The sequence below is a fragment of the Arvicanthis niloticus genome, chromosome 4 (assembly GCF_011762505.2).
Source record: "Arvicanthis niloticus isolate mArvNil1 chromosome 4, mArvNil1.pat.X, whole genome shotgun sequence".
NCBI classification, from domain to species: Eukaryota; Metazoa; Chordata; class Mammalia; order Rodentia; family Muridae; genus Arvicanthis; species Arvicanthis niloticus.
In genome coordinates this window covers 77,477,462-77,504,320 of record NC_047661.1, presented here as the reverse complement: position 1 = coordinate 77,504,320, position 26,859 = coordinate 77,477,462, and the positions used below count along the sequence as shown (strand labels likewise).

The 26,859-nt window shown below is 47.1% G+C and overlaps 1 protein-coding gene across 1 annotated transcript in view; it reads right to left on the bottom strand.

Annotated features, from left to right (window-relative positions):
* Positions 1-26,859, bottom strand: part of Notch2 (notch receptor 2) — a 134,573-nt gene that overhangs the window by 45,370 nt on the left and 62,344 nt on the right. Inside the window, exons 5-11 of the mRNA XM_034499834.2 lie at positions 22,324-22,446; positions 6,525-6,758; positions 5,248-5,403; positions 4,451-4,639; positions 3,261-3,374; positions 2,454-2,567; positions 331-564 (exon numbers count right to left, since the gene is read on the bottom strand). Of these exons, the coding sequence (XP_034355725.2) occupies positions 331-564; positions 2,454-2,567; positions 3,261-3,374; positions 4,451-4,639; positions 5,248-5,403; positions 6,525-6,758; positions 22,324-22,446 (1,164 nt within the window). The remainder of the gene's footprint in view (positions 1-330; positions 565-2,453; positions 2,568-3,260; positions 3,375-4,450; positions 4,640-5,247; positions 5,404-6,524; positions 6,759-22,323; positions 22,447-26,859) is intronic.

Genomic DNA, 26,859 nt, shown 5'->3' with positions numbered 1-26,859 from the left:
TCCCTTTGATCTCTCACAGTAGCTGTGTCCAAGATCGTTCCTCTCACAGGTAAAATGGAATTCAGGGCAATCTGTGAAACGCAGCTGCCCAGTGAAATAGCTCCAGAACTCCTGGTTGGAGAGCACAGGCACTCATCTAGCAAGCAGCCTCCCTGCAGGCTCAGGTGGCCTGTGAGGAGCTCTAGGCGGTCTACTTTGCAACTACCAAGGTCTTACCTTTGCCTGAAATTCCTGAGGCCCCGCCAGACACAGAGCAGGAAGAAAGCTGTCACTTTAGGCCCTGGATGGAGGGACAGAGGGAAGGGGGTTGGGAGGGGGAGACTGTTCTACCTGATGTGCCCGGTTGGCAGTTGCACTGGTAGCCATTCACCAGGTCAATGCAGCGCCCATCGTTCAAGCAAGGGCTGCTGTAGCATTCGTCAATCTGGTCACTACAGATGGCTCCCATGTACCCAGGGTTGCAGATGCAGGTGTAGGAGTCAATCCCATCCTGGCACTGACCATGGTGGCAAGGATCTGGGTCACAGTTGTCGATGTTCTCGTCACACAACATGCCAGTGAAACCTGCAGAAGGGATTTTAGGGAGGTGCCTTTGAAACCAGGAAGCATGCTGAGTCTACCCCCAAAGGCAGCTTTGCACAGCTACCCTGCTCATCCCACATCTGGAGCAATTTTCACAGCTGGCCTTGAGCAGTGGCTTTGTCTGTCTGATTTAGATTTTGAGCTTGGAGACCCATGCTCACAGATTCTTGGTGGAGTTTGAAGAACTAAAATACCCCCCGGGCCTGAGTCTGGGGTCCGCTGTTCTCTTCTCAGCCACATTGCTTCCTGGCCTTCCTCCTTGCATGCTGCCTCTGAATACCTTTCCTCCCAATCCAACACACAGGCACTGACTATGGGTTTCGCGTATTCTATTTTACAAATCTGAGTCTGGAGAACAGAGATGGAGTCTCAGAGCCCTTCCAAGAGTGTTATGCTACTAATTTCTAAATAAATATTCATTTAATAAGATGAATGTTCCACTTATGACCCTCTGAGAGTCGGTGAGATAAGTAAGCGTCCCACAGCAGAGGTATAACTTCATCCCTGTCCCACCTCTTCCTAAAAGGCTCCAGGAGGTCTTTCCTCCCTTTAAATTTATTTTTAATTTATTATGTTTTAAGTGGGTGGTATGGGTGTGTGTACATGCCATGGCACCCATGTGGACGTCAGGGGACAGCTTTTGGGAGTAGGTTCCCTCCTTGCTCCATGAAGTCTGGGAGTAGAATCATGTTTTCGGGCTTGTGTGGCAGGTGTTGGTACCCACTGAACATCTCGACAGCCCTCCTGTCCTTAAACATGAGACCTCGGACTTAACCTCGCTGCTGTGAAGGCCTGCTCCACAGAAGCAGGCTGGGAAGCGTCTGGAGCATCTCCAACAGGAGGCAATCATCCCTGAGAGGAAAAGAGCTCCCAGAGTCCACACCTACAACAGACATCAGCTCTGCATCACTGTGGGAACTAAGTGAGCTCTCCTGAGACCTGAGAGAAATCAGAGGCACAATGCCCATGCACTAAGAACCTGTTTCTAACTCATGCTCTGACTCTACTCATGACTTTGTTTGTTTGTCTCCCTGCCTAAATGCATGCATGTGAACCATGTGTGCGTCTGGTGCCCACAGAGGCCAGCAGAGGGTGTCATATTCTCTGAGACTGAAGTCACAGATGGTTGTGACCTGCTATGTGGGTGCTGGGAACCAAACCCAGGAGCAAACGTTCTTGTTCCAGCCCTCTCTCTAGCCATCCCCGTGGCTTCTATCTTAAATAGTCAAAAAAAGGAAGAAGTTTCTTTTCTTAATAATTTGAGACCTTCTCCACATTGATGGCCTACGCTTCAGCACAGCAAGTGTGATGTAGTCACTTGGCTTAATGAAACCCACTCCCAAGTGAGAAATATGTTCTAAGACCCAGAAATGTGTTATCAGCTTGACCAAAGCTTCTCAGAATATAGAATCAAATCATGAGGTGGTTCGAACCTTCCTAGAGAGAGCTCTCTCTTGTCAGTCACAGCCAACTCTCAAGGACATCTATATTTGTACCGCCTAAAGGCTTGGCTCAGGAGACAACAGAAAGGCCCTGTAGAGAGCCTCAATGAGGAGCAGCTTTCTTCTAGAATTCTCCTCTTCCCAAGGAACCAGGGAAGCCAGCTAGAAGCTCACTGCTACCCAAATCCTTTCCATAAACACACAGCCACCAGCTGAACATGTGGGCAGAACTACTGTGTGGTGAAATGAGGCAGGGCTGCAGGTGGGGACTGGAAGAGCAGCAGGAAGTCTGCAGCAAAAGCTCTAGCATAAGCCTGGCCATTAGGGGGAGGGCAGCTCCCTTTATGCTCTACCACTGAGGAGATAGTGGAAGACAGTCGCCCTGCTGACAGAGGGACCTCCAAGGGACAGGAGTGTGCTGGCCCTTACCTGTGGCACACTGGCACTCATAGCCGTTCGGGTGGTCGATGCACTTGGCCCCGTTCAGGCAGGGAGTGCTGGAGCAGTCATCAATGTCAATCTGACACACGGGTCCTGTGAAGCCTGGAAGAGGCACCGAGGAGACACATGTCAGAGACTGACCCATCTTCCTTTACTGAGCCAGTGGGTTGAAACACTGGCAGAGCATATGCCATGAGGTCACCAACACAAAGCTTGGAGGTCACAGGCACTGGGGTTCTACCCCTGATTCTTGGGTCCGTCTCCAGGGGAAGCAAGAGGAACTGAGCCACTATTAAAAGATGGAGTCTCAAACCAGTAACTTTATCCCCAGACTAAAAGGATCTTCTCTCTGGAGAGTAAGTAAAAAAGCCACTGTCCACGGCAGTCGGCTGGCATGCCTTCAACATCAGCAGAGGCAGAGGACCTTGGAAAAAATCTGATGTATGTTGCTGGCCTGGACTTACTGCAATAAATGTCTTGGGATTTAGGAATATGATTCATGAGGAAAAAATAAAATCCTGTGCTTCTGTGAGGTGTGAGCACTCTGAAATACACACACAGACAGGGAGGTCAGAGGCCATTTGAGAACAGACTTGGACTTCAGGCCACAAAAGACTTGGAAGACATACTGGCTGAAACAGTTCCCCACCTCAGCATCCATAAAGTCTCTTCCCAAGTAGCCATTTTAATGACTTCCTCATGCTCAGCCCACACGCATTCACTCCCCTCCCCCGCCCCCGTGGTCAGCTGGCTTGGTGTTTTGGAAGAACACAGGGGCAGGTGGCGGGCACTTACCAGGGGGACACAGACACTGGAAACGATTGACTTTGTCCACACACTGCCCATTGTTTACACACGGGTTGCTCTGGCATTCATTCACCTCCAGTTCACAATGCACACCTTTGAAACCTGCACAAATGGACCACACATGCAGTTCAGACAGAATAAAGGGGCATTCCAGCCACGAAAGCACACATGTGCAGAGATAGCTAAAGCCCCTGTAAGCATGAGCAGTTCTTCAAAGTCTTCACTATGATAGAGTAGTCTCTGTAGTGAACAAAACATAGATGCTGTAAGACACTTTTGCCAGGGCAAAAGATGGGGCAGGATGGTATGAAGTGAAATCCCCTCCCAGGCTCACGTGCCTGTACACCCAGGCCCCTGTGAGAGAGGGGCCTAGCTGGTAAGACTAGCAATGGGACTTTAAGAGAACAGTCAGCTTTGCTTTTGTTTCTGTTATTTCTGCTCCCCAACCCACCAAAATATGAGGAGCTGCCGCCACACACCCTGCCCCCATGTCTTCCCCTGCCACGATGGACTGACTTGCCTGTGGGACTTTAATTGGTTCTGTCAGGTATGTCACCACAGCGACAAGAAAAGTAATCAATGCAAGGGTATACCCCAGGACACAGCATGTAAACAAAGTCTCCCCACATTCTGGCCAACTTCTATTTTCTGGACATCCCCACTCTCTTCCTAAGACCAACTGAAGTGGTGCAACTTGGGGTGCAGGTCAGGATTAGGAGGAGCTTCTTCCGAGGCTAGAGTGCTGGCTTCCATTAAACAGAACAGCTAACCTGTGCTGTCACTCATCCTGCCTTTGTCCACTGAGGAGTCACCCCAGGACACAACTGAGCTAGGGTCTCATTCTGGGTAAGCAGCTGGTGCCTGCATTAAGTGTGGCTAACGTCTAATTCTGTAAGTATGATGGGATGGCCCATCAACCCTTCAGAGCACCAGGACACTCAATGTTTAGAGGGTTCTAGTGGGAAATGGCTCCTGAGGCTTCCCACTGTGTGAAGCTGGAGCTTGACACGGTGGTCTTGTTTGATTTGGTCTGCTTTGCTCTGACTATCCCAGTTTTCTTTTACTTTCTCTGAATCATGGGTCTTGCAGGGGGTTCCGGACTCAACTCTGCTCAATCAGAAAGGGAACCACATGGTGGCACAGTGCACGGAGTCAGCACAACTAACCAGCCTACTTACCTGGCATGCACAGACAGGTGAAACCTCCGATCTTATCCAGGCAGGTGGCATCGTTCTGGCAGGGGTCTGAATGACACTCATTGATGTCCATCTCACAGCGAGGCCCTGCGTATCCCTTCAGACACTCACAGTGGAAGGCACCATCTGTGTTCACACACTTTCCTGCATGCTCACAAGGGTTACTGTTGGCTGTAATACATAAGAACCAGTTATCATGACCAAGCGCTTGCCAAAGTTTCCACAAATGTGGGATAACAGAGAGCGGTGTGAAATCTGCAACACAAGGGCCTCACTTTAAACACGATCACTCTGTTTTCAGGTTTACTCACTAATTTATAAGAAGAAATAACAAGCATGATCTCCAATTTTGTGCTGTTTTTTTAAACTCTCACTGAGGTAGGACTTTATATTAATTTTATTTATTTATTTTTAGCTATGTGTATGTCTGAAGCCAGAAGATGATGTCATATTCCCTGGAGCTGGAGTTGCAAGGAATTGTGAGCTGCCTGATGTGGGTCCTGGGAATTGAACTTGGATCCTCTGCAAACATAGTACATAATTAACAGCTGAACCATCATCCCAGCTCAGGAGCTTCTATTAAGAATCAAGTCTAGATCTGCCATTGCATTTAATTCCCAGAATGAATGTACAGGAAAGGTTGATTGTAAATTATGTTCGTAGAACAGGAAAAAGAAATCAAGGTTTGGGTGTAACAGCTGCTAATGTACAGAACACTCCTGCTGCAACCCTTGCTGAGCTGACACACCTCAAGTCCAGAAAAGATGCCAGGCACTCACCCATAGCACACTCATCCACGTCTTCTGTGCAGTCAGCGCCCTTGTAGCCCTGTGGGCAGGTGCAAATGTACTGCCCATTCAGGGGGTTGGTATCACACAGCGCCCCCTTGTGACAAGGGTTGCTGATACAGGCATCATCCAGATGACAAAGGAGACCTGTCTCAGGATACAACAAGAGAACACACACACAAAATCTCTCTTAGAGAAATGCCTTTTCTTCATCAAAAAGCAGGAGAACCAAACTTAATATTAAGATCTGGAGGCAACATTCTGTTCATGTGATCCTACACTAGGGACATGCCACAGTCCCCAGCTGCTGATGACAACCGGGGTGCAGGCGAGAGCTCTGTGCTAGACTCTCAGGGCAGGGAGTGTATTTGTGGAGGAATACAGAAAAATGGAGATATCTGGCGGAGAGTACCAGCATTAGCAAACAAAAAATAGCAGATGTCGAGTTAAATCTGAGTTTCTGATAACTGTTCATGTAAGTATGCTTCCAGTGTTTTATCCAGCATCCCCTTCTCCAATGTCACCGTTCCCTAATGCCACAGGCTCACTGGCATCTTACTAGTCTCTTACTGAGCATCACCTGTCTAGTCTCCTGCACCCCAGGAATCACACCAGAACATTCCTGGATCAGGTGTCAGGGGAAGGGGGATGGGGATCCGACAAGTCCCAGGCATGAGGAAGTGAAGGAGGGAGGAGGCATTACTATTAGGCTTCTGGCTCTCCAGAGTTCTGGTGGGAACCGGATTTTCCAGTCTGCAATTGGCCAAGGCTTCTTCCACAAAGCTAGAGGTGTGGCTTTGGGAAAGGCAGAAACACAGGATGTCTCAAGACTGCCAGGCATGGGTTTGCTTCTTCTAATGGGTTTGCCTGCAGTGCTCAGCTACTCCTAAAACTAGATGCTGTCCAGAAAAACAAAGTGACCTGTGCCCTCTAAAGAGTTCTTCCTAAAAGACTCCTAAAGGCACACAGGTGGAAACGCCCTCTTCTGAATAAATGGGTATTTCATTTAAACTGTCTCTCCAAGTCCACGGATTGGTCATCTATCTGGAGTTCTGAGGTGCTTCTCTGGCCAGAGTCTTGAGGAATTCTACTGGAGCCGAATGTCTAGGAAAGATGACTAGCCCTTCACTACCAGACTGCATTCCAGAATGGCCCTGTGTGATTCCCGCCTCAGACTGCAAAAACACAGGTGCCACATGGACAAGAAGGCCAGAGTGTGCATACTCCGGCCTCCTCCGCTCCCATTTCGGTCCTTCTATTGGCCTTACCTGCCTTTCCCTCCGGACACAGGCAGGAGAAGGAGGCCACACGGTCAATGCAGGTGGACCCTGGTGTGCAAGAGGCAAAGGCACAGTCATCGATGTTCTCGCTGCAGTCATCCCCGCTCCAGCCGTTCACACACACGCAGCCGTAGCCTCCGTTACGGTTGGTGCAGGTGCCTCCATTCTGACAAGCATTGGGCTGTAGCAGACACTCATCCACATCTTCTGTGCAGAACTGCCCTTTTGGAGGAAAGATGCTGGGTTAGGACCCTTAGGTCATAAATAACCTAACAGCCCTTCATTGGGCTGCCCAAGGCTGGTGTAAATGGTACCCATAGCAATCTGTGTCCTCTTAGGAAATTTAAGGTGACCCTGAGTTATCCAAATGACACTTATCAGAACAGAAATGGCTTTTCTAAAAGCTCTGACAACATGAAAACTTATTCAGCTAGCCAAGTAAAAAGCAAACTCTGTAGGTGCCTTGTCTTAGCTAAATTCTCGGGCCAAGGACTAGAAAAGCAGGGCTGGGAAGGTTGCTCAGTAATTCAGAGAACTCACTGGCCACTCTTGTGAGAGACTAGGGTTTGATTCCCAGCACCCACAGAGAAGCTTCACAACTGTGTAGAACTCCAGTTCCAGGGGATCTGATGCCCTCTTCTGGCCTCTGAGGGCTTACATGTGGTGCACAGACATACATGCAAGCAAAGCGTACATATAAAAAGAAAGGAAAGAAGGAAGGAAGGAGGAAGGGAAGAAAGGAAGGCGGAAAGAAGGGAGGGTGGAAAGAAAGCAGGCAGGCAGGCAATTAAAAGTGAATAGAGAAAGGAGAGACATGGATGGTGTTCGTGTCAATGTCCTGGCTGTGACACTGTGCAGACATCTCACATAACAAAGACCTGTAGGAAAGGGTCCTGGGTATCTCTCATTAATTCACACAAAATAGAGACCATAAGGTTTTAAAAGTTAGGATAAGCAAGGATAAACAAAAGCCTCGGTTAAGTGTAGATATGAAAGAAAAGGCCAAGACAAATAAAAATGGAGCACAGTGTCTCACCCCAGGGGCACAGTCCACCCAAGTGTCTCACCCTGAGGGGCACAGTTCACCCAAGAGTCTCAGCCCGAGGGGGCACAGTCTACTCAATGCAACAGGAGCTGAATGAGGCCCACTGTGCTGTCTGACAGAGCACTGAAGGCCCACTGCTGGGCATGTGCTCCTACAGATGTGCTGAGTGCCAGCTACCATGGGGACTGAACTGGTGGAAGGGATACTGGGCAGAATAAGGGAATGTTTTGTATTCCTTACAACAAGGACTTCATGATCCACAAAAGCAGGTTAGTCTCAGGACACCTGGATTAGAAAATAAATTAATAAACTGGACTTCTTGTAACTATTTTAAAACCAGGTTTTGCTTCAAAGACTACTAAAATTAGATTATCTAAATTCTCTAGTCCATAGCAAATTCTAAAGCCAAACAACAAAAAGTCATTCATTTCCCCCTTTGTAAATAAATAAATAAATAAATAAACCCCCTAATGATCAATTGAAGGGGGCATTCTGATTAGGAATCTACTTATGAAAAAAATAAAAGGCACAAAATGCTTGAATTTTAAAAATACTAAATCCAGCTGGTCCTGGTGGCACACACCTTTATTCCCACCACTTGGGAGGCAGAGGCAGGCAGATTTCTGTGAGTTTGAAGCCAGCCTGGTCCACAAAGCAAGCCCAAGACAGCCAGGGCTATTACACAGAGAAACCCTGTCTCCAAAGCTAATTTATTAATTCGGGCTACTATAGAACCAATATAACTGTCACACTTGCTTAGTGACATATTCCTCTCCTGCTACCTCATGGCAAACAATCTGCCTGGGGCCTCTTGTGCCTCTGCAGCGTAGGTCATTACCTTGCCTGAGAGAGTGGATGTGGATGTTTGGGGTCCCTCCTAAGAGACCTTCTTGCTCCTCCCTTTGCTTCATTTGCAGGGCCTCTGAGAGAGCACCTATGACCTCACATGATCTGGCCCTACTGCTGGATGCAGGATGGGCATCAGATCCAAGTTCCATCACTGTGTCTCTTTCTATTACTGGACTGAAAACACCATGCCACAGGATAGCCTGGCTAAGGTAGCTGGTTTGCAGGGAAAGTGGTAAGGAGAAAGTGTAGAATGGAGTATAATACCATCATGGCACTGGGACTGCTGGCTCCTGTAGCCCCTGAGTCAGCAAACTGTGAGCCCATCCAGCAGCACACAGTTCTGAGTAGGCTGTCTATGTGCCAAAAGGTTCTTGATCTGAAAAGAAGTTCTACCGATTGTTAACAAAAGTATCAATGACTCTAGACAGACTAATTGAGAAGAGGAGGGAGTAAGGGAGCCAACAAGTAAAAGAGAAAAGCAATGAATGAATGAATGAATGAATGCTGGGGTGAATGAATGATGGGGTGGATGAATGATGGAGTGAATGAATGAGGTGGTAAGTGAAGTGGTGAAAGACCGAATAACTGAATGACTAAGGAAGGGAAGGAGGAAGTGATGAGGGAGGGGAAAGGAGTAAAGATGGAAGGTGTACAGAAAGAAGGGAGGAGGAGGCGAGTAAAGGGGAGAACGAGAGAGCAACAGAGTGAAGGGGGAAGAGCTGGGAGTGCAAACACCCACCCCAGGACAGATGATGTCATTCGTATGAAATACTTGCTCCCTTATGCTTCTAGCAAAAATGCTACTTCAAAGACTGACAGCTGTGTTATTAGGACTGAGGCGGGGCTGAGAAATAAATACATGACCACGAAGTAGGTAAAGAGCTGTAAACTGGGTAATTGCTGAGTCTAGCATTACACTTACACCAACGCAGAAGGCTGTGCTGCCCCTGAACCACGCTGACATGTGGAATGCGAGCATGGTCCGTGTCACCATTCTTTAGTGAGGCCCTGAGATAAATCTGGGTATGAGACATTGCTGTGTTTAAAAATATATTTTATATGTACTAACATACGAGAGACTGGGTAAGAAAGAAAAAGTAAGTAAAATAATATTTCCTTGGCAAAGAAACCTGACACTCCTGGGAAACGATAGTAATAGCTGGATTGTCTACAATGAAGCAGACATTGTGAGCTGTCACCAAAACCATGTCATTTATAACTGAACAACAGACAGGCTCAGGAGTCACTGGCAGGCAACGGGTGCGGGAAAGCTGGGATTGTGACTGGCCCACCTTTCACTAAACTCACCACAGACTCACGGCGTGAGTCCGACTGACCATATCAGGTCAGCTCTACAATGCTGCATCTTCTAAGGGCACAGGCAAGGGAGGGGTGGGGAAGGACTGAGATGGGACGGTGGGGGACGTGAAGACCATGAGTCACTCTGCTGGATTAGGGGAAACTTACAGCTGCAGAGCACTGCCTGAAATGGAAAAATGCTTGAGGGGTGGGCAGCTACTGCTTCTTCAACGAGACTCTATCTATCTGTTCATTTGCTACTGCTAGTTAGACATGAAATCTAGACATCTAAGGGCACACCAGCTTAGAAGTGATTTTTTTGCAAACCAGATCACTTTTCTCTTAGGTTGTAGAATAAGAACCTCCTAGACTCCTTTCTGATTTTTTTTTCCCTCTCCCTCATACAATTCACCAAGCTCTATGATCAAAGATGCTGAAAACGGTAGCCTGGAGAGTTACTATGTACAATCCCTGACTCTCATAGAATACTATACTTCATGTCCACATCTGCTTTGAGCAAGAGAAGACCCAGGCAGAAGCCCGCAGTGAGAGAAAGAGGCTCAGCAGCTTCCCAAGCTCAGGGAGTGCTGTCACCAAAACCTTCGCCTCCGTGCTAACACCAACCCGGACCCTTCCCCTCCCTTCCCACCCCCACCCCCCGCCCTTTGTGGCAGTACTGGGGATCGAACCCAGAGCCTTGCACATGCTAAGGCAAATGCTCTCCCTCTCAGCTCCAGCTTGGGCCCTGCCCCCAGTTCCTAAATTCCAGTGAGAAGGCCCAGCTGTCTGAGAGCAGCAGAGCAGAGGGTCCTGAGAGATTAGGATGGGTACATCCTGGCACTTGGAGCACTGGGTAATGCTCTCAGGTCATTTGGCTTTTCCCACTCCCCACAGCAACAAAGCGCTCGCCTCTGTGGGAGGAAGGAGGCTTACTCCAGAAGGAAGACACAACACAGGCAGGTTCAGAAGACAGCAAATGAATGCAGTGTACTTTCCCACTGGGGACTTAAAAGGCTGGAGATGGTTTAAGACTTCAAACTTGAATATGAACTCTGGACCTGATGTAATAGGTAAAGAACAGTTGGGGGAAGACATGATTGACAGTAAACGTTAATCACTTGTGAATACAGGTGGGACAAGGACAAGTGACACTTAGCAGGAAGAGAGGGAAAACACTAAGTCATGAGCTACCTAGCAAATCAAAGTGTACAATGGGAAGGGAGACTTGTGTTGTTGCCCGACCCCAGTCTTGGCAACACTGTCATATGGGTCAACACAAACCACGCTGTGAATTCCCCAAGTAGACTGCAGAGTTCAGTGAGGCAAGTCTTCGGAGCACAATAATCACCTCGCAGTCATTTTCACTTGGAGATGCTGCAGACTGCCACCACTTAACCTTGGGACCAGAGCAATGGGTTGTTCAGGCTGTCTACACCTCCCTCAGGCAAAGGAAAAGAGTAGGCCTTGTCTTTCTAACATAGCCACAATAGGCCCAGATCCATCTGGTTTGAGCCATCACACTCACCAGTCTGCAGCTGGTGGATACTCTAAACACTGACACCAGCTGAAGCTACTGAAAACGTTCTGACTTGTCCCAGTACAGACATCTTCTTCCAGCAGCTTGTCAAATGCTGGTTTTTTCCTATGGCAGGGCTCTGCATAGTCTATGTTCTCTACACCTTCCGATTCACAGGGTTAGCTAATGACCATCCCTCAGACTCTGCTTGTGACTCAACCATATCTCCACATGCCCATCTCCCGGTGACTCGCCACTGCCAATATTCCATCATCTGTCCTGGCACCTGGCAAAGCTGAACTTTATCCCACCAGCTCTCATCTCTCCTCCCATTAGACCACAGGCTCCACAAGGAGAGGGTCTGGATCTACCATCTACTTCAGAATGTATGCCAGATGCACTTAAGGTTGGTGGAAAACCAGACTTTAGGCAGCAACACATCCGATTATGCCCTAGAGGAGGAGGAGGGCCAGTATGCTAACCTGCCCAACTGAGAAGAGCCCTTACAGAAGAACGAGAAACACAAATTCAAAGTGGAAATATGTGCTTAAAAGGTTGGGACTGTCAGACTGCTACAGAACTTAACTTCCAGAATGGGAAAGGAATCTGAGCTGACTACTGAGGGAAGGAAGGATTGAGAGGCTCAGAAGAGGCTCAGAAGAGAGCTCAGGGTGCTTCAAGTAAAGACTCCATCAGTAAATAAGGCCCTCTACTGGTTTTGCAGGAGTTGGGCCATCTTAATGCTCTAGCCAAATGAGCCATGGCCCAGTAAACACAGACACCATCTAGCAGCTGTAACAGGCCAGGGTTCAGGGAACTCACTATACTTCTCAAGGCACCACACAAAAACTACCACTCTCACTTGGAGTTACAAGATGAGGGAAAGGGAGGCCACTGAGGGAAACAGAGAACTTCCTGCTCAGCCCTGTGCTCTGAAGATGCCCCCCACCCCCACCCCGACCACCATGTGTGAACTTCAAGGTCTGCAGGGAATATTTCATCACATCAGCAGGAACATTAAGAATCAATGCACATTTTGACAACAATCCCCACACAAGAAGCATAAAGTTTTGTTCGACTGTCCCTGACCCTGCTCCCTTCCCTTCTATGGTAAATTCAAGACAATGTCACCTCTGACACACCCTTCCAGCCCACAGTCACTAAGCACTTGAGTTCTAGAGTTTCTATCTTCAGGCCACAGAGAGCATTTCTCCAGCTTTAGTCTACAGACTCTCTCTATGCAGACTCTAGTTTATTTCTCAAGTTAAAGAGCAGAGCAACAGCTAGGCTGCTGTACAGGCCTGGAGGACTCACAGTGGTTGAACTAGTTGTCTACAGTGTGCACGCACACTGTGGAAGCCCAAGCAACTGATCCCTGAAAGGGTGGGAGTGGCTAAGGTATGGAGGGAGAAGGAAAGTTCACAGAGCTAATGTCACACCACTGACTCCTTCAGAACTCCTCAAAACCCTGTTTCCTGCATCGCGACCTACGCCATTTTCTAGAGAGCTTCCAGAATAAATCTTAACATATAAACTGGATAGAGCCACTTGTTTCTCTGAGGCCTCTGATGGCATCTCTGGTGGGATACGATCCTGGCACTTGTCATGTTTTTTGCACCAGCTCCTCCACTTCTTTGTCCATGCCTCAAAGTGGTCGCAGTCCTTCACCCTGACACCAGGACACATGGTTCCCTGTACCTGGGGACATTCTTACCCTGCCCTCCCCACATAACTCTTACTCAGAGTCTACATCTGAAATGTCATCTTCCCCTAGAGACCTTTTCTGCCTAAACAAAATTAGTTTTTCCCATGAACAGACCTCCTCACACCCTCTACTAATCCTATAAGGTAGTCCCCACAGATCAGATTTTATACATAGTCAGATTACTACTTCTCACTATTGTTTTCTTCAGGACTGTAAATAGTATAGAGAAATGATGACAGTCTACCTCTTTGCTGAATCCCCACAGCTCAGCACAAAGCCCAGCTAACAATATCCAGGAATGTTTATTTATTAAGTGATTTATCTGTTGTCTCTTATTATCATAATCTCAATAGAGCCTTACTTTTCCAGCAGCATCAGAGGGTGTCTATTCTGTCCATTTCCCAGAGTCCCCTCTTTCCCCTAACTCCACCCACAGTCAGCTCAGTAACTCCTCATCCAAGTCCCTTGCCCTGTTTGCTAAATAGCATCTCAGTGTGAAACCAAGTTCCCCATGCCTCGGTCCTAATCTACTTCACTAGATCCAAGAGCAATCCAGAGCAATCCGTGTTGTGATAACAATTTTCTTCTTAACTGAAGCCTACCCCATCCCTAAAGACATCTTCCAAGACAGCGGCCTCCTGCAGTCAGTCCTCCTTGGAGCACTGCCATCTGTGTAAGGGTGCACGGTCCGATCTCTCAATTGCTGACCTCCAACAGTAAAATGAATGCATTAAATTATTCCTAGGTGCCAGACATCTCTATAAGTTCTTTCCATTTACTGCCAAACATCATCTTTCCAAGTGGTGAGCTCAATTTACAAAAGTTCTCAACAAAGAATCCAGGGGGAAATGGCGTCAGAAGCCACCAGAGAATCTAATGTCCCTATTCATTCATTGCCTCAACACTACACACACACACACACACACACACACACACACACACACACACACACACTGTGCCGTGCCTGGACTATTTGTACTGGGATTATCCATGAACAAAGCAGCCCTGGTTTCGACCCTGTAGACGTTTAGACAAATAGTGGGTATCCCACACAAACAAGGATAATACAGGGTGTCAAGTATTTTAATGGGTACCTGTTGCCTCAGGAGAACAGAGAGCTAGAGAACAGAACTGGGAAGTGAGAGCCTGAGACACATGGGCAGGGCAAGTTGCCTACAAGTTTATATGTGGCTGAAGGAAGGAGTGGAGAATACTTTTGGCAGAATGATGTGGTGTGCACAGGTTTGAATGAAAAGGGAACATGGCTCATTTGGAGCAATGAAAAGGAAGGGGTGCAGCTGAATTACAAGACATGCATGGCTAGTGGGGAGATGCAGCGAGAGCAGGTTCTGTGCAGCACTCTGAAACTCCATCTGAAAACAAGGACTCTCCACCAAAGCATTTAGCAAAGAAACAGCACATTCTATTTGTGTTTCAGAAAGCCTGCCCTGCTACAGAAAGAATGGTCTGAACTCCACCTCACCCTTCCAGGTCAACAGCAAGTTAAAGCACAGAGGAGTCGCAGGCCACTGTGGCCACTATAGCAACACGAGTCTGTGGTGCATCTGGGGCAAACTCCGGATGCAACAGTACCAAAGCACAGCTGGGCTCGGCCTCTGTAGAGAGCTGAGCCAGAGCTGAGCCAGAGCTGGCATTCAGGAAGCTAACCCCTGGCACAGAGGCTTCTCCAGAGAGGAAAGTGGTGCCAAGCTTCAATCTCCCTGCTGGAAGGCCCATGTGTTGGCTCCATCCCCACTTCTTTAGGCTCCTCACTTCTAAGCCAATTGACATAGGAGAGCCCTCACCTCCCAGGGAGGTTCAGGGTGAGGGATCCCAACAGCCCAGAATTTCTCTATTTACAGACAGGCAGTTACTCTGTGCAGAATGAGTAGTGTGGAAAACCCCAACATGGGGCTATTAAAGGCTCTGCAATATAAAGCATGGATGTGTGCCACATACGATTAGATAAAGAGCACACTGTAAAAACACTCACTGCCAGGAACTAGGACACTGAGAAAGAATTGGTTCTCTGCTCTCAAGACACTGACAAACTCGGGTTCTAAAACAACACAGAACAGCACGGTCAGTGTAAGGGGCTGAGAAGCAGCAGAGACAGGAAGGATGAAGAGAATTGTGTCACAAGAAAACAAGAATGCACCGCAAATAAAACTCAGGGTCATAGACTGTGAAAGACAGAACAGAAGACAAGAAACTATAAACTGGGGTTATAAGGGGAGAGTTTGAGATGTTCTCATAAGATGCAAAGGAAAAGGAAGGCAGGCTGAAATAGCAGGGAGAGGAGCTGCGCTCTGTGGGAGGAAGGATGACCTTTAAGAGCTTACAGAGAGAACAGCGAGGACAGCAATGCTGACCATCAGAGAGGAAGAAACGTGTCTGATGCTACAGCCCACCCAGGACTCAGCACCAGAAGCAAAGGAGGCATGCCTAAAATCTCAGCTTAAATTGGAGACCCAAGAATTCTATACCAGCAAAATGCTTTTGTACATGAAGACAACTGAGCCAAGAGCTTCCAGCTCCCAATGGCTCCCAGAGTGCACCACTGAAAACGTCACATGACTCACAGTTACTTGACTGGAAACTCAGCCAAAATGAAGAAGCCACATGCACGAGAGGGCTGTAGTACAACTGACTAGTTGCACCAAAGTTGTACTCACAGCCCAAGACATTAAGAAGATGCGCTAAGATTTCAAAAGCCCTAACTATACTATAAAGGGAATTTTAAAAACCCAGATTACAAATGGAAAACCCACAGAGGACAGGAAAGGTGAATCAGAGCCAGGAGACACTCTCACCCCTGCAAGAGCTGCTCCATCAAAAAGACACTCAATGAAGATAAGGGAAAAGTGAGACTCCTGCATCCTGTTGACAGGAATGCCTATCAGTATGGAAGCTACTCACAGTTTGAAAACAAAACAGGCTGGAGAGATAGCTCAGCACTTAAGAGCACTGGCTGTTCTTCCAGAGGAACTGTGTTCAAATGCACCCACACAGTGACTCACAACCACCTGTAACTCTAGTTCCAAGGTGTCCAATGCTTTCTTTTGGCCTCCATGGGCACTGCATGCACATGGAACATACACATACATACAAGCAAATCACCTGTGCACATAACAAGTAAAGAAAAAAATGGAACTACCATATGATCCAGCAATCCCATGTGGCGAAATGAAACCAGTATATCACGGAGACATCTGTTTCCATGTTTACTGAAGTGCTGTTCACAACAGTCAAGAGATAGAGACAATAGAAGTTTCTATCAACTGACAATGCATACAAAAATGTGGTATGTGCACATCACAGACTATGATTCAGTCATGTAAAGAATGCACATGATCAGGGCTGGAGAGACAGCAGTTGTTAAGCTTACACATTGGTCTTCCAGAGCACCTGAGTTCAGGTCCCAGCACCCACATCAGGCAGCTCACACCACTTGTAGCTCCAGCAACATGAGTATCATACACCCCTGGACTCTGTAGGCACCTGCCCTCATGTGCACATACACTCATGTGCACATGCCCACATGCAAAATACATCCCATCATTTTTTTTTAAAGGAATCTAATTTTATCACTCTTGACTCTCCCGGCTATCATTCATCCAGGAGCTATCAATTAGTAAAAATGGTCCCAGATGTGCTACATACTATAGGACCAGCGATCTACCAGGTCAGCTGAACCTATAAGCCAGGGGGAGCAAACAGAGTACCACAGAGGCTACAGCAGAGGCAGGCAGAGACAAGCAGGTGAAGCCTTCTCATGGGATAGCCTGTGACTCAGTGGTGCCTTAGACAAAGCTCTCTTCAAGTCTCTTCCCTCTCCCTTTTTTAGCTTCCTTCTCTGCATCAACTTCCTCTTCCAGTTCTTCAATGTGAATGCTTGTCACAGTTAAGGCTTCAGTCTTGTTTTCCTCACTGGACATAGCTTGCCACAGAAACTTAACGGATTCTCACAGACACTCATTGCCCCAGCAAAAAACTAAACCAAACCGAAGGACTGTAGATCTGAGGCTCTAGACCTGCCTCTTCCCACCTCTATCTCCTTCTATCTGCCTCTATTCTTCTATTCTGGCTTCCTGCTAATGTTTTCTGAAAACTTACTTCAATGTCAACATCATTTCTACCCTACTTTCCTCTCTGCCACGAGCCCCACACTGTCCTATGAGAGTCAAAGCATAGGTCTGCTTTCTCAGTGCTCACTGGGTATGTTAATTCTAACCCACATCACACCTCTTTCTGAATCTGTCTCATTCGTGCCTTCCATCCCTTATTGTGATTACATGTAGCGTTTCTCCTTCTTTTGACAAAGCCTACAAGGTAGGAGTTTTTACTCTGTGCTCTCTATAGACTCTCAGAGTGCCCTGTTCAGTGGGCATCTGCTCCTTAGCATCCTCACTGCCATTCCATAGGGCTTACCACCCTGGAACACACCTCTGGCCTATAGTGAGGCCCAACCTAGATATGAAGCCATGGGCAGGAGGCCTTCCTGGCCTAGCCTGTGCCTTCACAGCTGTTTCCACCCACATGGCCTCCTATCAGCTTTAAGGGGGCCTCTAGGATATGGAAGCTTCAGGTGATCACAGGGGTGACCTGTCCAACTGACAGGAAAGCAAAACTGGGGGTGGGAAGGCAGCAGCAGGTGGGCTGGAGACCAAGTTCTAACAATTGGTGGACAGCAAGAAGCTGAAATGTGAGCGGTGTTTTCCCATCTACGCATACTGAGTATCTTAGCCTAAGAGATGATTGGTTCCCACTCCATCCCATAGCCTTACACACACACACACACACACACACACACACACACACACACACACAAATGGGGGGGGGTTGTACAGCGCTTCCAGGTCAACTCACCAAGCAGAGGCTTGACCAAAGCAGAACCATCCCATTCAGCATCCAATCATCAGCACACAAACTGTTTCCAAACCCTGGAGCTCATGGCCCAAGCTCATGGCTTGTGACCTCTGGCACAAGCACTCATAAACTCAGGCCAGATGTTCTTTTTGAAACCAGAGCAAGAGTAATCATAACCCACTCTGAAGGCTCACTGCGTGTATTATAAAGGAGAGCGAAGAGAAGATGTGGTCTGTTTTATTTGACTCAAGTCTACCTAACTTTCATTGTTTGCCTCTGCCTCGTGTCCCAAAGCACTATTCCAAGCCCAAGCTGAAATTACATTTCTGGATTAATAATGAGAGCAGGAAAATCAATCACATCTGCCCTGGGAATGAACCCCAAACCAAAAGCAGCCACACAGAGGAATTTGTGAGTTGAGCTTAGAGTCAACTTTAATTCTGAAGGAAATGAACCTTTAAGAAGAAAATTCAAATAACCATCTATGTAGACAAAACATTAATCTACACTGCCCTAATAAATTTGGGGATTTTAAAGTTCTTCCCCTCCATGGACATTTGCCAGAGCAGAGCTGCCCTGATAAGATGCAGGAGGCCAAGGCTGCATAATAAAGGCAACTGTGCTGAGCCAGGCCCTCACTGCACTTTCCCACCTAAGGAATATCTGCATATTTACTTTCTCCACCAGGATTGAGTCAACCTTCCTCCAACACACCTGAGCAGAGCTGGCTAGTCCTGGAGGCTTATAGATTGGAAAAAAAAAAACTCACTAGAGACTGAAGATGAAAGCTACAACAGCTCCACCCATCCCCTGGGGAGGAGCTACCACTGAACAAGGTCAGAACAAGGCTGGCATGCTCACTATGGGGTACCCAGAGGCAAAGTTGCTCTGGGCCTAGGCAGAGGAGCCAGCAGCAGCAGCAGCACCTCTCGCACTAAGACACAGAGAGAGGCACACGTGTGATTCTAAAACCTGGAAGAGCCACTGGGAAAAAAAAGGTAAAATTAACCCTTGGCATATTTTCTTAAATTCAATATAACTAAAAAATTGTAACTTAATCTCTAAACATTCCCAAACAGAATATTTTACCATTTTCATACCAACATCCTCAGAGATCAGAAATTGTGTGGCAATTACAACACACCTGAATTCAGACATGTCACATTTCAGATGCTCCCTGGCATAGGACGAGCAGCTACCACATCAAACGGCTCCAGAGTGTTCATCATAACTGATGCTGCTGAAGACACAAAGGCTCCAAGACCCACTGCTGCACTCTGACTGTCAAGACCCCACAGAGTTCTGTTCACCTGGAAATCTAGAGCCATGAAGGGCGGAGTTTCCGGCTCGCCCACTTACAGAGCAAAACTGCCCTGCTCCTGCTGTCCTCACTAAGGGCAGTGCAGACTCCCGACTCCCCACTTAGTGCAAACCCATGCTAGTTGCTTCTTCCAGATAATCTTGCCCATCCTCTCAGGACGGCCTAGAAACCTCATTTCCTCTCCCACTAGTCCGGTACAACCCTCCTTGTATCAAACGCTGGCCAAGCAGCCCATCCTTCAACTACAGCCGGGAGCCGCCTGGGAATTATGAACAGTTGTAGCAGGCTCTTAGGTACAGGCAGAGAGACAGCACACTGACAGTGAACCCTTCACACAGTGTGAACTTCTAACCTCAGAGTTACCGGTGAAGTTCCCAAGAAGGGAAAACAAATCACAAATTCCTAAAATAATAACATTAGAAACTGAACTTTTGAGCATTAAAGGGACCTCAGTGGTCTTTATCCTTAAAAGATAAAAAAATAAAAGGCACCTCACAGAACCTACCTGATACAGAAAAAGAGACCACAGATTTGAAACTCAATAAGCCTACACTAAAACACCAACCCAATCACTATTTATTTGCTAAGGACAGATAATTTAATTCTCTTAAGTATGCATTGTGCATCATCATCTAAAAAGAAGGATACTCAATAGGTTATACCCCTAATAGAAAATATGCAATGAACACATTAAGATGTGAACACATCTAACTCCTGAGTCGAAGCTCTGCTCATTCCTGCTGATTATGTAGAGCTCAGAGCTCTAACAGCAATGAAAACAGGGCTCCTGGGAAACAAAACTACCTCTGTATTCTCAGCACCGGCAGAAGCCAGCCATTAAATGCAGCTACACATAGCGGCTCAATTCCTGCAACTTCACCTCTCCACCACAGCAAGCACCTAATAGGCCTGTATAGATGTGGAACACATCCCAGTGAAAGGAGCCAGAGGAGAGCAGGAGCTCTGCCTGGAGAGAGGGAGAAGGCTTCCTGGGAGGAGAGCACCTGAGTCAGGCAGAGAGAGGAACAGAGGGGAGACCTGAGAAAGGGGAAGTAGAGGACCGGATGTGGAAATGCCCTTGTGCAGACAGGACTGTTGGGCAGACTTGCTGGGGTGAGAAGACCTGATGGATGCATGTGGAGAACACTGAAAACGCAACAGACACAAGGTGTGGCACTTCTCACAGCCAAGGAAGAGCTTGGATTTCATCTAAGAATGAGCACAACCTTGTTGTTGGAAATCAAAGAACTGGTGTGAGTAAAGGAGGAGACAAACCAGAGGCTGAGGGTCATTGCATGACAGTGATCAGAAGAAATAAACACTGCCTGGGGAAACTTCTCTATTACCTCCACTGCCCTTTCTACAGGCACAAGGAACCTAGAGAACGACACTCTGAAGAGAAGACTGCCATTGCAGGAAGGCACTCACTGGACACGGGGGTTAAATGCTGATTCTCGGAGAACCCTTCCCTAACATGGCATTTCCAGAACCAAGGTTAGAGCAGACAGCCTGGTGTAACATCAGAGGAAGAGTCAGTTATAAAGTTACAACGCCAGTTACTGAGCCCTGGCAACAGGACCCTAATGCCCAGGGACAGAGGTTAGAACAGAGCCAAGGTCAACAAGCATTCGTCCCAACCCTGTACACGACATCTTCAGAAAGACAGGATCTAATATTAGCAGTGACTGTTTCTCACATAAGTAACTTCCTGACAGTTTTAAAGATGGAAGAGAAAATGGTTTCTGAAAAATCTGCTATAGGAATGGTAAAAGCTAGAGGGAAGAAAACCTGACAGGGGTGTTAGGAATAACGTCCCGGGAACAGGACAGCATGAAAAAACTACGTAAGTCCAACTCTAGACTTGTGGGAAAGAGCTGAAAAGAACAGGGATTAGAAGTAGAATTACAGGCTCTTCTAGAAAACAATCACAGCACTAAGTTTTAAATCCTCTTTAGAATTTCCTATCCATGGCCTATAGTACTGAGGCACTCTAAATAATTATACATTTCAGATAAGGGAAAGCAGTTCAGAGACCCAGAGCCCTGGCTGCTTCCTGCAGGAGATAGTTCAGGTTTCTCACTCCTCCCTCTTCTGCATTAAGCCAATCAACGTCTCTCAAAGCACGGTCAGTTTAGACCATTGAGATTGTGCAGAGAAGAAAGGCTCCTGTTGCACAAGCCTAACGTTCAGAGTTCAATCCCCAGGACCCATATGGTGGAGAGTGAGTATAAAGACACAACTAGGATGTGTCCTCTGACTTCCAGATGATGCTATGACATATGCACCACACACACACACACACACACACACACAAGTACGTGTACACAAATATATAGAAAGGTGATGGCCAGGACTGGACGGAGTCCCGCTACATAGCTCTGGATGCCCTGGAACACGCTCTGTAGACCAGCTGGCTCAAACTCACAAAGATCTCTGCCTCTGGCCCCAAGTGCTGGGATTAAAAGTGTGCAGCACCATGCTGGACATAATTAATATTTTAAAGACTCTCATTCAGCTCTTCGTTTTTTAAGCAGTTTCTATTTATCTCTACATCAGTCATAGATAAACAGGTCAACATGAACAAAATCCAAAGCCAAATGTCTGCATAAGATCACTTACTTTTCAAAAAGTGGGTTATAACCCTAATACAAGAAACTTCAAAAAGGCTGCAGATTTAAACAAAACTGATCTACTCATGTCAGTGGTAGGAAAAACACTTTAAATCACTGTGCAAAATGAATACATACTAAAAAGGAGGAAGACATAGTAGAAATGATGTCGCTGAGAGTCCCTGCCCACTGCCCCGGCAATGAGATAGGACAGATGTCTGTCCAAGATAAACCACAAGCTCTGGGTTCTTACGGTATGCACAGTTTGTTGTGCATTAAAGTATAATATTTTTCCCCTCTTAAATACCTATTGAGCATGTTCTGTGTCCAGACCACAGGTCGACAGATGCTAAGCTCTGCTCTCCAACCCAGAACAGTGCTTGTCCCAACTCTGAGCTCAGAGCTCTTGCCCAGTGGTGCCTGTAAACACACACTTCAGAGTGGGCACGGAATCACAGGAGAGCCCCACCAAAGGCCTGGGAATGGGAGCCAGGCTCCACTCACTGATAGCTAAGCACCCTGTGGTATCATGAACATGATACCCACTTTCATCTGCCACGTGCCCTGCACCTACCGGTCCACTGAGGGGGGCAGCGGCAGTTGTAAGTATTGACACCATCCACACAGACCCCTCCATTCTGACACTTGTGGTTAGGGCAGTCATCGATATTCCGCTCACAGGTGCTGCCTTCGAAACCTGGTCAGAGAAGAACAAAAGACAATGAGAATCTCATAGCACCATGTTCTGCTGTCACTAGCAGGACACAGTCACAGGACAGACCTGCTTCACAATTTCAGTACAAAACCCAGCAGCTGCTGAACAAGAAATACCCAGTCCTCTACTCCTTGGCCTTAAGCACAGCTAGACAATGAAAGTGACTCATCACGCCTCTTGCATTCATAGGTACCCCACATTTATTTCTGTGACATAAAATCAGAGAAGACAAATGTATACTTGGACAACTATTAACTGGCTCCAAACACCAGGGTACTGGATTTTCCGCAGCTCCTTTCTAGATTCCTAAAAAGAACAGCTCAATCAATCAATGATTAATGAATTCAGTCTTTGGGGCTGCACATATAGCTTGATGGTAGAGTGCCTATCTAGATGACACAGGCCCCAGGCCCACAGAAAAAGGACAGAGAGACATTGGAGGGAAGAGAGAGGAAGCTGGGAATGAGAAGGAGGTGGGGGAAGAAAGAGACGGAGAGAGAGAAACTGGACATTTCTGTGAAGCGAAAGGAGGAGCACTGGAGCTAAAGGAGGAGCACTGAAGCTAAAGGAGGAGCACTGGAGCTATAGGAGTAGCACTGGAGTTAAAGGAGGAGCACTGAAACTAAAGGAGGAGCACTGGAGCTAAAGGAGGAGCACTGGAGCTAAAGGAGGAGCACTGGAGTTAAAGGAGGAGCACTGAAACTAAAGGAGGAGCACTGGAGCTAAAGGAGGAGCACTGGAGCTAAAGGAGGAGCACTGGAGCTAAAGGAGGAGCACTGGAGCTAAAGGAGGAGCACTGGAGCTAAAGGAGGAGCACTGGAGCTAAAGGAGGAGCACTGGAGCTAAAGGAGGAGCACTGGAGCTAAAGGAGGAGCACTGAAGCTAAAGGAGGAGCACTGGAGCTAAAGGAGGAGCACTGGAGTTAAAGAATGCAAGTAAGGAGGGACAGCAGGCTGGGGACATGCAGGGAAAGTCAACCAGGGACACGTAAGGGAGGTAGGTTGGGGGTACATAGGCGAGGAGATCAACCAAATGAAAAAAACAAAAGGAACCCATGCTTTCACATGCTAATTTTAAAAAGGAATGAAAATACTGCAAGGACTTAAATTTTACCTAACTCAAAAAAAAAATATTTTAATGAACAAATAAATTGGAGAACAGAGCTGTAACAAGATTTAAGTCTCTCTCTCTCTCTCTCTCTCTCTCTCTCTCTCTCTCTTCTTGGACAACAGGTTAGAGGATTCCAAAACTACGTGGGTGGGAGGACACAGGAGAGACACTGAACTTGAGGTAGGAAGAGCAGAGCTGAGTCCCAGCGCCCCCACCTGAAGCTGTTCAATGCACAGCATTAACTCTGAGTCAGCAGTCAGCCTGCCTTTCTGGACTGGTAAGTGCCACATCGGGAATAAAGTCCTCCATGGTAACACAGGCTTTGGGAGAGGTGGCATTGGTAGTGACTAGAACTGCCAGGAAGTTCCAAACTTCCTGTCCCTCTCCACATGAAGCCACATTGCTTGTCTTCCACAGGTTTGTAACCCTAGAATACTACGCCTCACCCCACCTGCCTCTGTCATTGTCACTGAGCTTCTTTCCTTCCTTGTGTGACTAAACCTCTGAACTAAGGAAGAGAAGCTTTATCAGTTCTAAGAAGAGTGGCCAGTGAGGACATGCCTGAGCCCCGTGTGATGGAACACTTGGATTCCCCAAAATATCTCTTACAGCTTTTCTCATCCAAAACACTCACTGTGTTTTACACTAGATCCTGGGGTACCACAGAGTGATAGGCAGAAGCCCTGCTTTTGGGGTACAGACTTCAATCACGCCTTGCTCTGTTTTTTTCCTCACCACAAGCTACTATGGACTCTACATCCAATTTGCTGTGCTGAACCATGACTGGTTATCAGACTATATGACAGTCATATAAATGAGTTTAAATCAAGTAGACAAACCTAGAAATCGCCTTATAGAAAATAGAAATAATTAAAAGTTGTGGAAGCATATAGTTACAATTTTAAAAGTTGTACTTCTGTTTCTGTCTATCACATGAGAGTCTCACACATGGGCCAGTGCACAGGAAGGCGCAGAACTGATGAAGCTCGTCCCTACGCAAGGACAACGGGAGGCTTCTGACCTCACCTCTGACATGCAGCCGCTGGAAATGAGAGCTTAGGGCCATGTTCCTGAGTCGGGGATCTTCCTGAAGCCATTTTTCAACAAGGTTCAACTTAGGCTTTTAATGTTGGGCAAGAGCTGGCCTACCACTACGAGAACTTGTGTAGCCTGCTGATGTTAAGGAACTCTGAAGGTCACGGTCTTGGATAGACTTTTTGTCAGTTTGACACAAGCTAGAGCTATATATAGGACTAGGACCTTAATTGAGAAGACGCGTCCATGAGATTGGCGTGTAAGCATGTCTGCGGGGCATTCTCTGGATTAACAATTTGGTGTGGGAGGGCCCAGGTCACTGGTGAAGGTGACATACTTACACTGGCAAAAAGCTCCCAGGTAGAGACCCATAGAACAGAATGTGGAGTCAAAATGTCACCCACCTGAGAAACACACGATGGCAAGACTGCAGGATAGACTACCAGGCAGCAAGAAAAGGAAAGGCTTGTCAATACATTCTACCCTATTGTAGAGCATCAAAGTCACACTGAGTGAATAGGGCCAGACTGCCCACACGGTATGTGTTTTCATCTATATAAAATGTCCACAGTAGGCAAAGTCCATCAGCAGTTGCCAAGCACTGGAGGGAGTTAGGAAGAACGGGTGGCAGCCAGTGTGTGGATCTTCTGCAGTGTGAGAACGTTACAAAATTGACTGTGAAGATGATGACACAAATCTGTAAGTCTAGTAAGAGCCACAGAACTGTACATCTATAAGAGGAAACTGTATGGTGTGTAAATCATCTCTCAATAAACCTGTTAGTCTATGGGAAGGTTCTTAAACCTTATGAGCTCACACTATTCTGCATCAAGGGGATTAGAGCATCCGCTAGAGATCATCTCCTTTAAGCCTCTTATATTATAAATGCGGAGAGCTGAGGGAACTGGCCTGGGCTCACTAGCCCAGACTTGCATGGCTAGTGAGCAGCACCCAGGAGGGGCCTGGGCACTACCCAGTATCAGTCAGTTTGTTGTATGAGAGCCCAGAGCTTCCCTTCAACAACCTGAAAAACAGATCTTATAGGTCAAAAGTCCCCAGATCTGAGCAAACTCAAGCCTCATTAATTCCTCTCCCAAGTAAGACATGATTGACACTTTTAAAACAGAGATGCGGAGACAAATAGTCACATTAAAATAACTAAAGATCTAGAACTCTTTCTGAAAAGGGCTAACAAAGTCTTGAAAGAAGCTGTCCATCCACAAGTAGGGATGGGACAGTAAGTTACAGCCACCATTTCTTTAAATTGCTTCAAGTCTGTAGGAGGAGTAACACACAGATCAGATGCAGGAGCAGGTGGATGCATCAGTCACAAAAGGACTCGCATGGCCACCACAGCCGAAAGCCAACTCCAGTCCTTAAAAGGCCAAAAGGAGAAAACTCAAGTCAGAAGGGCCATTTTAAGACCGTGCCTTCAAGAAACTGTGGGTCACTCTGCTGAACAACATTCGCAGTGAGGGATACATCCTCCCAGGCAGAGAGCAGCCCTCTCAGGAGAGTTGGTGTCTTCCTGTCTTCGGGCCCTTTCAAAGACAGTGGAGGGGCAGCTGGGAGAAGAAGAGAAGCAATGGGCTGACACTCAGGTCAGACTGGGAGACTTCAGGAACAACAGAAAGAAGGGGATGTGGAGCTGGACAAAAGCCAGAAGAGGTGCCATTTTTTTTTCCTGGAGTGGTATCTCACAAAGGCGAAGCTGTGGGGTATGATCAGAACGGGCAAGAGAAAAGCCTGTGCTCCTGGGTGTGGAATGATAGAGGGAACCACTGCTGGCTGTACTTCTGCTCTGCAACAACAGACCACAGAGAAGACACACAAGTGTGAGGGCTTCACTCTGTCAGGGAGATGATATATACCCAGCATGCACAGCAAACAGGCCCTTGCACCTTTACAAGAAGAAGCTTTCACTGACAGCAGTGAGCATTTCGAGAAGTCACTGTATAGAGAGAAAAGGAAAAGAAAGCCAGTACCTTCCAGTACCTGCTCCAATTTTGAACATTTCTCTCAATGTTGCACAAACCGAATCACTTTTGTGGTGTGAATTCCTTCCTCCTGGGTCCTGCAGTGTGCAGTCAACACCGTAACTACAGTGCTCTTTGCAGGAAAAAAAAAAAAAACTGCACCTTAACCATACAGACAGAATCACTAACTTATGTGCTTCTCTCTGACTTTCAGAACTGAAAACACTCAAAATCACTTCTATTCAGTATTGGAGTATCCTTGGACAAAAGCAGC